A 16,943-nucleotide genomic window follows, 5' to 3' on the forward strand; every position below is an offset into this window, starting at 1 on the left:
TGCTTCCTATCCTCTGGAGACGGAAATCTGCAAATTTCCTCACCATCTTCCTTATGCACTGGAGGTGATACTGCTTCCACCTGGCCATGCACTTGCTAAGCAGCTGTCTCCCATGGTGCTGAGCTGCCAAGACAAACTGCCCTCTCTGCTTAGAGGACTGAACGTAGGACTCCTTCCAGCGAAGAAACATCCCCTGCAGGCTCACTGTCGAAACAGGAAGATCAAAAATAGTGAGCGAGAAGAAGCCCAGCCCTCCTCCCATCCTATTTCTCAAAGCAGCCTTCCCCAACCTGGTGCTCTCCAAGGTATTTTGCCCAACAACTCCCATCTACTCTAGCCAGCATTGGGCATATGGTGCTGGAAGCACCAAAATATCCAGAAGGTACCAGGTTGGAGGAAGGCTGCTCACTAATAAACAGCACAGTACTGTGACAAGTAACATTGAGGTTGGAAATCTGGAGAACTGTGCAATTCTGTATTGGAACCCATGTACATGAAAGCTTTGTGGACTTACATTTTACACAGGTTTTTAGATTAACCTTCACTTAATTTTTTTGGGGTGGTTTACAACCATCATATATATCGAACAATCCAGAATCGCACAAAACCACACACACACACACTCTGCCCTTCCCTGGTGGATGGCTTTGAAGCTGCTATGCATCCTGCATCCACTGATGCATGGGAAGAATCACCCATCACAGGCCTTCCTCCTCTTCCACTACATGAGGGAGGGGGGTATATGGCTGCCATACAAAGAGGCCCAATCCAGTGACCCAATGCAGGAGGAGGCAGAAGGCTAGTACAGTGGTACCTTGGGTTACAAACACCTTGGGTTACAAACACTTTGGGTTATAAACTCCGCTAACCCGGAAATAGTACCTTGGGTTACAAACTTTACCCCAGGATGAGAACGGAAATCGCGTGCCAGAGGCGCAGCAGTAGCAGGAGGCCCCATTAGCGAAAGCGCGCCTCAGGTTAAGAACAGTTTTGGGTTTAAGAACAGACCTCTGGAACGAGTTAAATTCGTAACCTGAGGTACCACTGTATTGGGATCATATGCCACATTCAAGCAAGTCATACTGCAAATTGCCACACTCACCTGCATGCAAATGCTTTCTGGCCTCCATCACAGCTGCTGCCTCCTGCTGACGATGGTAAGCACACAAGGAGGCTGCATCCCTCCATCTGAGCACAACCTAGGCAGAGAAAACAGGGGCAGCAGCATTAAGGACTCCTGCTGCGGGAGACAGTGGAGGACAGGAGTGCCTGGCGTGCTATGGTCCATGGGGTCACGAAGAGTCGGACACGACTAAACGACTAAACAACAACAACAACAATACTGTGCTGTCTTTACTTCCTCAACTGGAGGCTCAAGGGCATCATGTCATGCCTGAGTCACCCCAACCAGCCCAGGGGTAAGGGACCTTTACTGGGAGTTTAGCCTTCCCTCCTGATGGGAGTTACCTTTGAGAGAAACGCTCTTCGGTAATGATCTTCTGCCAAAGCAGCCTTCTCAGCTTCATGCTTGGAATCTGCAGCATTTTCCTTCCAGGTGCACAGTGCCTGCCTGAGGGCCGACAGAGATGGGGGGGGGGGAAGCTCTAACCAAGAGCAAATCCTTTCCCTCTGTGAAGCCCAGGATGGGGAAAAGGCAGAGGGCTGAGGGAGAGGGTTCCTCCAAGACTGTCAGACCAGGTTGAGCACCGCCACAGATTTAAGAAGGCTTACCGTAGCAGCCGCTGATTATGCTCCTCCTCCTTTTTGGCTACTTGGGACAGAATGTGCTGGATGTGACTCTGATAAGCCTGCAAGAGAAAAATGTGAAATCATTGTTCCTAATTTTGAGCTTTAACCAAAGCAGAAGTTAGAGCTGTGTAGCCCACATGTGCCCCAATCAGAGGTACAGTATTTACTGTAAGTCCAGGTTCCCCTTTAAGGAAATTAGAGGACTTCTTTGCTGCTGCTAAGGTGTGTTTGCTTGGCAGAAACAGGACATTTCTGCTTCTCTTGGCTTCCCCCCCCCAAGAGGCAGAGAGCTGAAGTGCCACATTGTCTGATACCCTCTTTGCTGAGGATTCTGGCTGATGTGGGCCACAAGGCAGCTTCACTGGCAAGCTGCTCCTCTTCACAGCTCAGTCTCAGTCTCCCTCTCTCTAAGGAAGGAAAGCATTCCTGATGTAAAGGGCTAACACATTTTCTGAGTACTCCCATAACTTGTCCTTGCAGTGCAGAGCCCCTACCTCAAGACAAGCATTGCAAAGCCCTCTGCACATGCCACCAATATGACACAAAAAGGAAAGGTATCCCACATCAATAGGCAAAGGCAACACTGGATTCCATCCCAGCTCAGCCAAACTTGGTGGTTCTTTGGGACTGCTGTCCTTGGGCCCAGCCAAGCCCAGCCAAGCCACCTGGGGCATCACAAGTAAGAGCTCAGCCATACCTTCCAGGCTGACAAGGCCCTGTGCAGCACAGCCTGCTGGTGGTGCATATCGGCTCTCACCAGCTTCGCCCACTTCTCAGAGCGGTGCCTCAAGTACTGCAAGGGAAAAGGGGAGCGGAACGTCACTGTGTGGGACAAAGTGAAGAAAGGAAAGTGCAGCTTCTTCAGCAGGGTGGGATAGCAACCAAGCAGAGTGTTAGAGCTGATCATATGAGTTAGATCAGCCTTCTCCAAACTGCTACCCTCCAGATGAGCCTCCCATGAGCCTCTCATGGCACTTGGAAGCATGTTCCTTTCAGGGGAAAAAAAAACACAGAATCATCTTTCTCCTGCCTCCTACAGCGAATGGCTGCAACAAGTGTCAAACCATTTTATTTAAATCAACAGCAACAATTTACACTCTGCCTTCAATTGCTGTAATTCTCTCATGGTCTCAAGTTCTTCACATTTGGAATCTTAACAGCGGCCACAGGATTTGGCACCCCAGGAATCTTGGATTTCACAATGTTGTTGTTTTAAAGACAACCCTTCTAGCACTTGTAGAGAAAAGCCTGAAACTGTGTGGGCAATGACTACTGGCATCTTCAAAGCCAAAGTGTCGCATTTGGAGGAGAGGCTGACAATTGTCTCCTCCACCTTCCCCACTAGCTATTCCACAGCCTCCCTATCTATCCCTCATCTCTGTGCTCTTCCCTCCTTTTGTTCCTTTTATCCTTACCAACATTTTCAAACTTCTTTGAGAACGTGTGGCAGAGTTATGCCACACCAACGCACAGATGCAGATCTACCCAATATATGTTACTTGATTTCATAACAAAATGTTGGCTTATTGGAGGCAGAATTTCAAGGTACGCACAACACACCACATATATCCACACACACTGCTTACAAGGCTAGGAATGTGAGTCACAACAGGTAGACGACCAATGTGAAATCCATCAGGTATTTCTCTCACCTGTCGCCACTTGCTCCAAGACCATCGCAGGAGCTTGACAGAGTGGAACCTTGAAGCTCTGGCCTCCTTCGTCCTCCTAAAGGGAAGCACAGCAGACCCTCTCTCAAGCTTCAGGATAGACATGGGCCTTCTGTGCTACTGTCTTAGGTGGTGAGCCTCAAAGCAGAGCCTGCCATTTTATCTCACATAAAGTACTTACTTTCCCAAAGTGGTCTTATAAATGGTAATGCTGCTTCAGTGGTACCTCGGTTCTTGAACGTAATCCATTCTGGAAGACCATTTGACTTCCGAAATGTTAAAAAGTCGAGGCGCAAAGGGCTGGCTGCAAGTTCAATTGGAAAAATGGGAAAACACACTGCAGAAGCCATTTGACTTCTGAGGCACGTTCAAAAACGGGAGCAATTACTTATGGGTTTTTGGCATATGAAAACATTCGACTTCCATGACATTTGAAAATCGAGGTACCACTGTAGCACTATTCCTGCACTACTAAGCCTGAAGGATATCTACTTGGGAATTGCCTGTGTGCCATGTCCAAGACAGGGCCAAAGGAGGGAGCTGCAGCGGAACCAGCAAGTAAGCTTCTGGAACAACAGGAGTCTCAAGCAGGTCATATGGGGACTAAGCCCTACAAGTAGATCTGGATCAGGCTTGCGTTCCAATCTGCTGCTTCCCTTCCCTTCCATAAAGGCAATAGCAAGGTAAGGGGAAGCGGCAGGAATTCAGGTTGCAAAGGTTTGGTGGGCTTGATGTAGACCGCAGGCTGAAGGGACTTGTAGTAGGTGTAGGTCTTTTTTGCAAGAACGTGGCCACTGCCAGTCAGGTAAAGTCAGCCTAAAGCGGTTATAGCTGCAGGACCTGTGTTATCAGTGGTTACTAAGCCTGATGGCTGTGCTTTTACCTCTACGGTTGGAGGCAGGATGCTTTTGAATACCAGGTGCTGAGAATGACAGATGGGGAAAGTTTCTGTTGCACTTGGGCCCTGCTTGTGGGCTTCCCACTAGGACACATTTCTGGCCATTGAAAGAACAGGATGTTGGGCAAGATGAGCTACTGACCTGATCCAGCAGCCAGGCTTATCTTATGCTATTATTGATTCTTCTCTGTTACCTTACCCTTCCTTTATTTCCTGAACGTTCTCCTTCCAAAGACAGAAAGCAGTCTGCAGGATTTGGTGGTTGTGATGCTCTTTGGCCAAAGACAGTCCCTCACGCTCTTCCAGCTGAACCACAGTTCTCCTGCGCCAGAAGCACCAGGACTGGGACAGCAGCCATCGCTCACAGTGCAGAACAGCCTACACAGGGAGAGGAGGCATTTTGAAGCCAGCTCATGCTGTGCCACATGCCAGGCTTCCTGCAAAGGTAGGATAATTCTTTTGCAAGGAACCTGTCCCCAATAACCCAAACAGTCTTTTTAAAAAGAAGACGGCCACCCAGTTGAGGGGGAGCCAGGAAGGAGAGCTGGAATGATTTGGCAGCACAAGCACCACCAGAGGCAGCTGTGGGTGCCAAAAATACCCTGCTTCCTTCTACTTCCTCTTTCCAAGCGGCCTAATCATCACTTTGAGACCCAGAACATGTCTGGAATTATAGGATTCCTCTCTGGTGCACAAAGAATAAGAAGAGAGCAATGTGTCTGAAGGCCAGGGCAAGTGCCTCCAAGTAAGCAAAAGTGCCTTAAGGCACTGGTAGACATGTGTGTTTAAAGATTTACGACTTGGCACAGGCATCTCAGGTACAATAAGCAGGTACAGCAAGCAAGGGCATTTCAGAATGTAACAAGGTAAGCATCCACCAATGCTGCCTCCTGTCCGAAGCCCCTGACATTGTATATTCAAGAACAGCAGCGTAGAAATTGTCTACTATCCTGAAACAAAAAAAAAATTGATTTACCATTTCCTCTGCCATGTGGTTCTCTTGGTGCTCATGTTTTCTCAGCCGCCACCTTTCAAACCATCGCCTGGTGCAAATTTCTCTGGAAAGCAGGAAGAGCACTAGAGTTTCAACAGGCACTCAATGCATGCCAAGAGCTGTTCTGCAACATTCTCTTTTTATTGACCTCCATCCTACCTGTGGAAACACACGGCCATCCCCTTCATCTTTCGCCACCAGCACTGATGATCCTTGAATCGCTTCCAGGCCTCAAAAGTGGCAGGCAAGATCACGCCCTTGTAGTGCCTATTGGCTCTGGCATATTGCAGCTGAAGACATATGGCAAAAGCAAAAGCGACAAAAGCCTCACTCTGAGAAACCAGGAAGGCTTAAGCTATCTCAAAGAAACAAGTACACATATGGGATACAAAGCGACTAGAGTGGCAAGCAGCTACCCATAGAGCAGCCTTCACTTACTTGGCTCTGCTCCATTTAAAGTAAGGAACAACTCTCTACCTTATACAGCAGTGTTCTTCAACCTTGGCTTCCCAGAAGTAGTTGGACTACAACTCCCATCATCCCCAGCCAGCTTAGCCAATGGCTACAGGTGATGGGAGTTGTAGTCCAGAACCATCTGGGAGCCTAAGGTTGAAAATGCTGGCTTGGAGGGCCTACTAGTAAGCAGAGAGAGTTTAGCAGGGTCTTGAAGAAAGAGCCAACACCACAATGGAACTGCATGAAGCAGAACTTAAATTTGCCCTAGCGACCTTTCTGTTGCTAGGCTGCAGTTCCCATCACCTCTGTCCAATGTTCATGGTGGCTGGGGCTGATGGCAGCTGGGAGTCTGGCTGGGGAAGGCGGCCCTATAAGACATCAGTCTTTGACTGGTGATACACAATCACGTAGGCCAGCATCACGTACCATGTGTTTTTTCAAAAGAAAGAAAGAAAGAAAAGAAAATGAGAATGATGGAAAGAGACAATTAAAGAGTGGGATTAATACACAATGAGAAAAGGATAAATATGGAGAAGGGAAAGGGTATCACTTAAAAGCAGATCCCACTTGGAAAAATTCAGAGCCTGAATAGTCTGAAGATGACTATGCCCCCTTACCTTCTTGTGCCTTTTCCAGTTGGCATGGCACGACCAGGTACTGAGACACCTGTGCAGCAGCACAGTCCTGAAATGTAAAGTATGCAGTTCTGTCAACAATTGCCTCTAACGTAGTGGACAGTTCCCTTCAGCTCAGGACCAAGGACAGCTCCCCACAGACACAGAATGAGTGCTAACAGAAAAAGCACAAGGTTAACCTGCCACTCATGCTACCCAGTAGAGGTCTCCATGGTTTGGAGGCAATGGCCATGCAACTGTCAGGATTCATTTGTGCTGCTTCATGTGGACTTCAGCCAGCAAAAGCACAAAAGAAAGCAGATGAAGTAAGGTCATCAATGACTTGCTCTTTGTTTCATTACAAGCAGTTCTGCCAGTGTCAACTGCACCTCTTGTCACCACCAACAAGTGACAAAGCCACCTATGCCAACACAAGCAATTATTAAGTAGTAAAATTCTGCCAAAGGGAACCAACATTGGGTACCTCTTTCCTGCCCTGTTCCCATGACTCAGAGAGTAACACTTGATCTGCTGCTTGGAAACTGATTAAGTGGTGTATGAAGAACAGTAGTAACAACAATTATTATTATTATTATTACTATCCTGTTTCAAAAGCTAGGCAAGGCTATGTCCAGCCAGTGCTTAAACAGGGGCATTCCCAGGAGCTCAGTCAACATCACTGTGAGCTTTGAGATGGAAAGATGTAATAGTAATAGATGTAAGATTAAAAAGAAACAAAGAAAGAATGAATGGGCAGAATGGGCTCATTCCTAATAACATGGGTCTGAAACAGCCTTCCCCCAACCTGGGACCCGCCAGCAGTTTTGGACAACAATTCCCATCAGCCCTGACCAGCATGGCTACAGGATGCTAGGGTTGATGTGTGTTGTTGTCCAAAACCTCTGGAGGAAACCAACTTGGGGCCTAGAAGATTTAAGATACAGAAGCATTCCAGACTTCAAAAAGAATTGAGCTACCAGGTTTTAGCTCTGTTGCTGCCTCAATATAGTTGGTTCCTCACCTGTAGTGAGAATGAGCTGACAGTGTCAGGGAGCGGTATCGCTCTTCCTCCTTCTGTTCCAAACGAGACTTCCATCCATTCCAGAACCTGAGCAAGAGCTAAAAGAAAATGGGAAGAGACAGAGTGTGAAGCACCCTAAAGCCTGGTTCCCTTAAACACAGGCAGGCCAACCGAGAAGGTCTTTTTGAAATAAAAACATCAACAGAGCAGCAAAGGGATGTTTCCTTTCAATGGCAAATGACAAAAGCGACAGACAATCCTTTTTCTTCCTCTTTATTATTATTGTAGGTAAATGTCATAACATGTGATTGTATAAGTTCAAAAAAAGTAAGATACAACTATTATATAAATACCAATAAATTGGATTTAAATATACTTCCAAATGCTGTATATAAATAGACAGGCCACAATTTATTTGGACAACAGCACACATGTAGGTCAACCTATTTATGGTCGACACATGACACCTAACTTTTTGCTACCTGGAAGATTGGTTGCTCTGACACATCATGGTAACTTCCATATCCCTAACTTTTACTTCCCTATCCCGAACATCAGCATAATTTCTGAGTCCATCCCAGTCAGGGTACTCCTGTTGGCCTGCACAGGTACAGAAAGAAGATTCTTTCATGATGTTGTCCATATGCAAGTAACTGTTCCTAACTTTACACACAAACACACACAGTTTTCTGTAGCTTGCTACACTGCTTCTACCACAGGAACAACTCAGGAACACTAGATGATAGTTTTCTTGCCAATGTGACCCAGAAGGCACATTAAAGGTTATGGTTTAGTGTAGATGAAGCAGGGAACACAGTCAAACTCACCATGACTTGGTGCTGCTGATGAGCCAAGTTTATCCTCATTTGCTTGACAGAAGCTTCTGTAACATTCTTACGCAAGGCACTCAGCCCACAGTGCTGTGAAAAGCAAAAGAGCAAGAAGCACGTTGGAGTAGCCACTCCTACTACAAAGGCAAAGGTGCGTCTTCAACAGCCCATCTTATTTATGCTTTATAAAGATCGGCTTCATGCAGAAGAGATATGGGGTAACTGGAAGCCTCTGACAGCAGATTTTGGTATTAAGTGGGATACTGTCTAAGCATAAACCACCAAGATATTCCCCTACACAAGCCACCTAGAGAGGAACAGTACAAGAGCATTGGTCATGGAGCTGTAGTGCAGGGGTGGGAAAACTTGGCCCTCCAAACATTGCTGAACTTCAACTCACATCAGCCCCAGCAATCATGGCCAATGACAAGGGATGATTGGAGTTGTAGTTCAGCAACAAATGGAGGGCCAAGCCTGTTGTAGTGTGTGCATCTCCAGCCCCATCCTTCCTAAAATTATGCAGCAGGGAGTTGAGATTGGCTGTGGCCTCCAGCTGCTTGTATACACACAGTGCTGGCTTGCCACTGTAGAAAGTGGCCCCATGGGAGAATCATCATGGAGGAACCGACTTTTCCTGGTCAGAGGTCATTCCAGAGAGGCAAGGCTTCCTTCCACCAGATATATGGCAAACCTCTTACCAGCAGGTGACATCTGTAGTGGCGCTCAGCAAGTTCATAGTGCTTAGCTTTTTGGACACACAACGTCACATCTGTTATTCAGGTTAAGAAAAAAAAGTTTGCTTAACCAGCTAGAATAGATCAACCTTTCAGTAGTTTATTACTGACCTGGATAAAAGTTATGGGGAAGAATCTACGTCCTGTGTCTGTGAATTCCACCAAGTTAATCTGCATTATCCTAACATTCTTCCCTTTACTTTAAATATACTTTCCAATGTGTGCCCACTCCTTCCTTTGATTGTTAGGCAAAAGAGAAAATAAGCACCCGGTAATCAACTTCTCTGAATACTTTCATGGTTTTACACGCATGTCTTCTTAAAGACTGTGACATAGTGGTCCAACTCTCCACAAGGGCTCACAGAATCAAACAGCAGGGCCTTCCCCAGTCTTTGCTCTAGTGCTGCAGACCTGGAACAAACCTATTGGAATATAGTGTCGTTCCTCATGTTCAAAAGGAGTCATTTTTTTAAAAAAACCAGAAGTATCATTTTACACATGCACCTCAGCTCCTACTACCCATTTTCCCCCAAACCACTGGAAAGGACCACAAGTAGAATATGGATACACTGCTTCCATCGTGTCAAAACTCTTCGCAAGGCGACCCTCGCAGCCAGCTGAACAAGTTGCTCCTGGTGAGCATGCAGTTGTTGTTTGTGTTCCCAAGTCAGACGCCACATTGAGAAGCTCTGAAAGAGGACCCGGGTGCGGTTGTGCTGCAAGGCCAGCTCTGGAACAAAAGAGGCACAAAATGTCCTATCTGTGCTAGGATCAGGGTCAGGGGGTGGTGTGTAAGCACTGGGTATTCAAGCAACAGATGTTTTGGTATAAAATAGGAGCTGGAAACTAAAGTAATCTATGGTGCCTGCTTGCGGCCTTCCCACTGGGGCATCTGGCTGGATACTAGAAGGATGCTGGACTAGATGGGCATTTGGCCTAATTCAGCTTCAGGGCTTTTATGGTATTTAAATGAGGGATCATGGTATTCTGCATGAAAAGCAAATTAGCATTTGCACAGCAGCAACTGTTCAAGCTTGGTGGAGTGAGGAAAAGTTATGCCCCGCCCCCTACTGTGGGTGCTGAAGGGGCTGAGCTAGGGGGGCAATGTAGCTGGCCGTTCTAGAGCTCTTGTCCCGGGCTGGAGCTGGAACACCAGGACTGCAATTCCTGCAAAACAGGGGGCTAGACTAGATAACCCTTGGATACTTTCCAATTCTATAATTCTGTGTTTCTGTGATTCTTTAGGAGCACACACACAAAATGTGCTGAATCACTAATGCAAAAAAGCAAAACGAAAACAGGACTTTTATATTGTTTACTCTACAATTTGGTGTTCTGTGACAGGAGTAAGAGAGTGGAATTCTGCTTCTAAGATCATTTTAGAATTGAATTAGGCGCAAGAATACAAGAGCAGAGGGACTGAGCTCCACCTGTAGTACCTCTAATTTCACAGCCTTCCAGAAATCTAGAGATTCATGCTGAATTCTACTAAAGTCACCTTCCAGCAATTAAGGAAATGGGATCGCCCCTACAACCCACCTCTCAATGGAGCTGCTCTCACTGAATAACAGCTTTTCTTGAAATCTCCAACTAGAGAGGGGTTTTTTTGGCACACATATGTACAGTATTTAGCTCTCAAAGGCACCCAGACATGGTTTTCTACTACGCCCCACCCTTATCAAACAAAGCAATAAAGTCATCACATTTGAAATATTGTGCTACTAGTGTCTTCAGCCCGTTAAATAAACGGGCGCTAGAATGCATGCCGGCTCCTCGATCCGGTGCTCCGCTCAGCGCTGATCAGCGCCGACCCGGCAGGCCGCCAGATCAAGGAAGCGGCCTGCTGGGTCGGCACCCAGCAGCGCTGCACGAAGCACCGGGGGACTGGCGGCGGGGAAGGCAGGCAGGCGCTTGCTCTATTGCCTGCCTGCATTCCCCACTGCCTGTCACACGAAGATCGGCGGGCGCCGCTTGCCGGGGTTTGTCAACCCCGGCAAACAGCGCCCGCCGATCTTCGGCTGTCCCCCGATGCGCTACGGCTCGGGGAAGCAGGCAGGGAGACGCAACAGCCCGCAGCTTCCCGGGCTGTTGCGTCTCCCTGCCTGCTTCCCAAACTAAAGCGCGCGGGGGACAGAGCCGAATTGCGGCGCGGGGGGGGGGTCGCCGTTTGCCTTCCCCGAGCTAAGGGGGAGGCAAACGGCAAAAAGCCTCCGCCACGCCGCAATTCGGCTCCGGGACTGGCTTGGCGGTGGCGGGAAGAAGGGGAGGAATTCCTCCCCTTCTTCCCGCCACCGCCAAGCCAGTCCGCAGTGGGGGCTTTTCGCCGTTTGCCTTCCCCCCAGGGGGAGGCAAACGGCGAAAAAACCCGCCGCGCCATACTTTGGCTCGGAGACTGGCTTGGCGGCAGCGGGAAGAAGGGGAGGAATTCCTCCCCTTCTTCCCGCCGCCGCCAAGCCAGTCCCCGAGCCGAAGTGCGGCGCGGCGGGTGCTTTTTGCCGTTTGCCTCCCCCTTCACTCCGGGAAGTCAAACGGCGAAAAGCCCCCACCGCGGCGCACTTCGGCTTGGGGACTGGCTTGGCGGCGGTGGGAAAAAGAGGAGGAATTCCTCCTCTTCTTCCCGCCGCCGCCAAGCCAAAGCCGGCTTCCCTAGGCGCCCGCTGCCGCTTCGGCCGAGGAAGCGCCGTCCCATGCCGGAGGTGCGCGGCAAGGCTGCCGGGGGGAGCGCTTCTTTCCCCCGCCGCCTCGCTGCGCACCTCCAGCATGAGACTGGGCTTCGGAACGGCGGTTGGCGGAGCGGCGGTTGGCCGTTGTCCCTCCGTCCAATCCCTGTGTCTCTGGGGTACATGCGCAGTACCCCAGGGACACACGGGACAACTGGACGCAGGGACAACTTGGACATTATTATATAGGATACCCTTCTGTACAGGCTTTTAGTGGTCTACTGGATTTCTTGGCAGTGGAGATTTTCAGCAGTTCTGGACCAAGCCATCCTATACTGGCAGTGCAATCACTGAGATTCCTGTCTTTCAGCAACAAAAGATGCTCAAAGGGCATCCCCCAAGGGAAAAACAAAAACTTCTCTCTTAGAAGAAATGCATCATTCTGTGGTGCTGGAAGAGAAACCAATTCTATTTTGTCCCAAAGCATTGTGTGCGCAACTCACTGTCCTGATGCTCCTTCTCCCTTCGGAGTTGCACATAAACATGCCAGGATTTCATGGCCCTCCACATCTCCCTGTGCTGCTCATGCATCACTGCCCTGGCCTCCTCCTTTCGCTCATCTTGGATGCACGTATAGCACTCCCTCCATTTGAGCCAGGCCTGACAACAAGGATGAACAGGAATAATAAGGGTCCGAAAACAAGGCAGTGAAAGAGGCAAGGCAGATTCACAGAAATTGCACTCATCATTACAAACAGCAGCAATTAAATAATAATAATTTTGTTAGCTAATGGGCGAGATTTAGCTGTGTGCTAGTTACACTTGCGCTAGCAAGAATGGCTTGTGCAAGAGAAGGTGAAGGGAGCCAGCACAGTCACATAGATACAGTGGCACCTCGACATACGAATGACTCGACATACAAATTTTTCGAGTTACGAAGGGAAAAAATGGGGGCGGGCTTACGAATTTATTCTACTTGTTAAGCCCGGTAAGGAGCGCCCGCCGATCTTCGTGTGACAGGCGGGGGTGGGGGGGGAAGCGGAGGAGCCTCCGCTTTTCCCCCCACCCCCGCCTGTCACACAGCGCAGAGCCGAAGATCGGCGGGCGCTGCTTGCTGGGCTTGTTAAGCCCAGTGAAGGAGCGCCTGCCGATCTTCGTGTGACAGGCGGGGGTGGGGGGGAAAGCGGAGGAGCCCGGTAAGGAGCGCCCGCCGATCTTCGGCTCTGTCCCCGATGCGCCAGCCTTTAAAGTGCCTTTTTTTTAAGGCCCCGGAACGAATTAATCCATTCCCAATGCATTCCTATGGGAAACATTGTTTCGACTTACGAATGTTTCTACTTGCGAATGTGCATTCGGAATGGATTAAATTCGTAAGTAGAGGTTCCACTGTAGTTGTGCCACAGTTTGCAGTAGCCCCTATACTTCTTGTTGCACAACCAGTTCCACAACAAAACCTCTGCTAGCACAACTCTTGAACTGGATTTCATATTATGCTTTATTATGCTATTACAACAGCCCTTGCACTGGTTGTCAGAGAACACTGAATCTGGGCCTTTGGCAGGTGTTAGTGTGTGCACACACCACAAAGGCACACAGGGTTTAAAGGGTTGGTATTTCCAGCACTCACACGAAACTGCAAGCCTTGGGCCCAATGCTGTAGAGCCTGACCATCCATTTCACAAGCAACTTGATTCTGGGACCATCTCTGCCTCCACAACCTCCATGCAAGACTGTTGAAAATATAAAGGTTAGGACACACTTTAGACTTTAACTCTGATGAAAACAAAGAGTTTTATGAATGTATGTGCTGGAGAACTATAGAGCCCCATCTGCTTCTTAAAGCAGCTTTTGTCAACGTGGTGCTCTCCCAACGTGGTGCTTTGACTAAAACTCCCATCAGCCCCAGCCACCAGGGTCATGTGATGCTAGGTCTGATGGGAGTTGTAATCCAAAACATTTGAAGGGCACCAGGTTGGTAAAAGCTGCCATAGAGATACCCAATGTTTCTGGTCCCTTTTTGATCCTTTACATGACATAAACAACTTACCATGCCAACCAACTAACTGAATAGCATTCTTTACGTATTACAGTAGTTTTCAAAAACTGTCTTCTTGGAGGTGGGTAAGTTATTGTTTCCTTGGAAATCTATTTATTTATCATTAACACGTATCATCAGCTCTTGTGGCACTAAGTGCTGGTGGCAACATAGAACAACATGAAAAACATTCCTTTTTTATTTTTTTAAAAAACCCAGCAATTAAAAGCAGAAGCACATACCAGTGTGGTATAGTGGTTAGAGCATTATACTAGGACCTGGGAGACCAAGGTTCAAATTCCCACCCAGGCATGAAGCTCACTGGCTGGTGACCTTGTGCTAGTCACTGGCTCTGAACTTAACCTACCTCACAAGGTTGTTGTGGGGATTAAATAAGAGAAAACAGTGTATGCCACCTTGAGTGCCTTGGAGAAAAAATGTGGGATGTACTGCAGTAAATAAATAATACGTCACTGCCACCCGTCAAATATTGAGGGATCAAATCACGAGGGGTGCAGAAATCTCATGTCCATGTGGAGTAGCCCAGACTAACAACCAGGTTGAGCGAGTCTGCACTGAAGTGTGGAATTGAAAGCCAACGTGGTATAGTGTTTAGAGTGTCAGACTAAGACCACTAGAAACTCCATAGAGAAAAAGCTGAGATTTTAATTGAGGTATTAATTAATTAATTGTTTCAGGATTGGGATATGTAGAAAGATGGAGCAGGGATGAAGGAACAGGAGTGCCATGTGCATCATTAACCCTTGTTTGAACCTGAACCAGTTCTCACCGCAAGGCACTCTTTTCCCTGAACTTGAAGGCCTCCAAGTGCATTCGGCGCTTCATCCGGCGCAATTCCACATAGCTCAGCCAGCGCTGCCACGTACAAAGGGTTTTCATTTTTGCCGCTGTGAAAAATGTGAAGCCATGGTTTTAATGGCAGGCACAAGTATTTTAAAGATTCCATATTTTTGTCCAATACACAGAGCTTCCCAATCCTTTTTGGCCCATACGGAAAAAGCCTGGCTCCAGGAGAGAGGTGTGGCTGGTCAAAAGACTGACGGCAAACTTGTTTTCAGACACAAAAGGAACTTCATATCTCATCAGGAGGACTGCAAGGGGAGACCCCAGCAACAAGCTGCTGCAAATAGGGCTACATTGAGGAAAGAGGGAGGATTGGCACCTTAAATGCTTAATAGTTCTGGAACTCACATGAATAGGACTCTGAAGGCCAACTGCAATGTAGTAAGTCCATGATGGGATCTCCAGATTGATTATTTTACTTATTAGCATTTCTAAACCACTCAATACTTAAGAACCTCTTAACAGTATACAAACATAGCATAAAAGTATAAAAAGCAGCATATAAGAAAACAGTAGAACAATCCTTGTTCAACTTCAGGCACTTGAAAAAAACATTTCTATTTCAGCAGGCATTTTGTAAAAGTTTTTTGTTTTTATGTATAGGTACTTAAATTTCATTTATCTTATCTGTCATATGCTTTTAATTTCTATGTACACTGCTTAGAAACTTTGAGAATTAAGAGGTCTAGAAATAGCACAAACAAGAAATAATATGGTTCCACAAGGGCAAAAAGATGTCTTCACAAGGCATCTGGACCAACTAATAGATGACGATGCCTCACATATAGTTTTTAAGCTTGAAAACAGCTGCTGGAAGTGTTGCTCCACTTTTGATCAGAGCAGCAACACTGGAGGTAGGGAGAGAAACGCTTTTTCCTAACCCCCCCCCCCACTTTCCTTATCTGAAAACCAGAAGGATATTTTTTTCTCCAGTAGAAAAAAAAAATACATAGGTGCTTGCCTCTCTACACTGGGAGAAACAGCAAAGCATGCGGAGGGCGGGAAAGGAAGCTGAAAAGAGGGAAAACGAGTAAAGATAAGCCAATGCAGCTGCATAATCTTTGGTTCAACTGGGGATACAGAGCACGGGGCTGAAGCTTCTTGAAAAAGACAATTGTAAGGAAAAGATTGGTGGCGCCACTTAGGTGTCATTAAAGTAGCAATGCAACTTGCTAGCTAAGCAAAATGTCTGCTAAATTACTGATGCTAATGTAATGTTTATTTTGTAAATATATCAACATAGTTTGCACTGTTGTGCTGTAAGATTCGAGATCCCAGTAGAAATTTGTGGACTTCACAAGAAGCAAGGTTTTCAGAGAACTATCCAATAATGTGTTCGCTTCAGCAAAACTCTAAATGCAAAATACATGTTGCTGTTCAGAAATACTGCAGAGCAGATGAAGAACCCCTTGAGCTTTTGCAGAGGCTTCTTTCGATAGCTGGGATTAATTTAACACACAACAAAATATGCAGAGAAAAGGCTCAATGCTGGGTTCAAGCAGGCTGCCATCTGCACTGGAAGAGCATGGACACAGCAACCCAGGCTCTTCTACTGCAGGGCTGAGGAAACTGTGGTCCTCCAGATGTTGCTCGACTCCATCTCCCAAACAGCCCCAGCCAACCTGGCCAAAGTTCAAGGGTGGTGAGAGTTGTAGCCTGACAACAACTGCAGGGCTACAAGTTCCCTACTCCATTCTATATGCTTCCACAACAGATTCTATTCTCTCACCGTGTGAATCTGCAACACAATAAGTCACCTTCTTCTCTCGCTGCAGGAGTATGTAGGACTTCCAGGCCCGAAAGATCAGGTTGTACAGGAAATACCTGGCCAACAAAAGCAAATAATACTTTGCAAGGGTCAGAACCCAGCCTACCCATTTGCTATACAGATGATTCATTCCAAACTACTATTGAGGAGTCCTTTTGCATTGTAATTTTTTGCAACATTTATTTATTTACACAGGTGGCAAAAACAGGCTGGGAAACAACCACTTGCTTGCTTGCCTAAGGCAAGGAAGAATCCCCTCCAGGCAGAGAAGTTTGTTCCATTTTTGTTTAAAAATGACTGTGTATGGGTTATGTGTAGGCAGGCGGCCTAGTAAAAACTTTTGTGGGCTAGTAATTATTACTGTTGTGCTTGTTATTTATTTCATTTATGAATTGCTTCCCACAAGCCACCCCAAAGCAATTTGCAATATAGTAACAAATATAAAACAGTTACATATCCTATATAATAATGTCCATGTTGTCCCTGCGTCCAGATGTCCCGTGTGTCCCTGGGTCACTGCGCATGTGCCCCAGGGATACAGGGATTGGACAGCAGAGACTGCGCGCGCGCACTCTCCCCCCACTCTGCCTCCTCCAACCGCCGCTCCCGCCGGGGTGGAGGCCGGCGAAGGCCTCCTCACAACCCTCCCT

General features: G+C 47.4%; 1 protein-coding gene across 8 annotated transcripts in view; it reads right to left on the reverse strand.

Moving 5' to 3' along the window:
* SFI1 (SFI1 centrin binding protein) overlaps positions 1 to 16,943 on the reverse strand; it is a 38,068-nt gene that overhangs the window by 9,826 nt on the left and 11,299 nt on the right. For all 8 annotated transcript variants that reach the window (XM_035097597.2, XM_060269517.1, XM_060269515.1 and 5 more), the window contains 18 exons: positions 16,255 to 16,349; positions 14,452 to 14,569; positions 13,254 to 13,356; positions 12,130 to 12,286; positions 9,535 to 9,696; positions 8,931 to 9,001; positions 8,230 to 8,322; positions 7,403 to 7,500; positions 6,385 to 6,451; positions 5,471 to 5,601; positions 5,294 to 5,375; positions 4,517 to 4,695; positions 3,402 to 3,477; positions 2,447 to 2,542; positions 1,732 to 1,808; positions 1,468 to 1,570; positions 1,103 to 1,199; positions 44 to 204 (listed from right to left, as the gene is read on the reverse strand). In XM_035097597.2, the coding sequence (XP_034953488.2) occupies positions 44 to 204; positions 1,103 to 1,199; positions 1,468 to 1,570; positions 1,732 to 1,808; positions 2,447 to 2,542; positions 3,402 to 3,477; positions 4,517 to 4,695; positions 5,294 to 5,375; positions 5,471 to 5,601; positions 6,385 to 6,451; positions 7,403 to 7,500; positions 8,230 to 8,322; positions 8,931 to 9,001; positions 9,535 to 9,696; positions 12,130 to 12,286; positions 13,254 to 13,356; positions 14,452 to 14,569; positions 16,255 to 16,349 (1,966 nt within the window). The remainder of the gene's footprint in view (positions 1 to 43; positions 205 to 1,102; positions 1,200 to 1,467; positions 1,571 to 1,731; positions 1,809 to 2,446; positions 2,543 to 3,401; positions 3,478 to 4,516; positions 4,696 to 5,293; positions 5,376 to 5,470; positions 5,602 to 6,384; positions 6,452 to 7,402; positions 7,501 to 8,229; positions 8,323 to 8,930; positions 9,002 to 9,534; positions 9,697 to 12,129; positions 12,287 to 13,253; positions 13,357 to 14,451; positions 14,570 to 16,254; positions 16,350 to 16,943) is intronic.

The sequence above is a fragment of the Zootoca vivipara genome, chromosome 17 (assembly GCF_963506605.1).
Source record: "Zootoca vivipara chromosome 17, rZooViv1.1, whole genome shotgun sequence".
Taxonomy (NCBI): domain Eukaryota; kingdom Metazoa; phylum Chordata; class Lepidosauria; order Squamata; family Lacertidae; genus Zootoca; species Zootoca vivipara.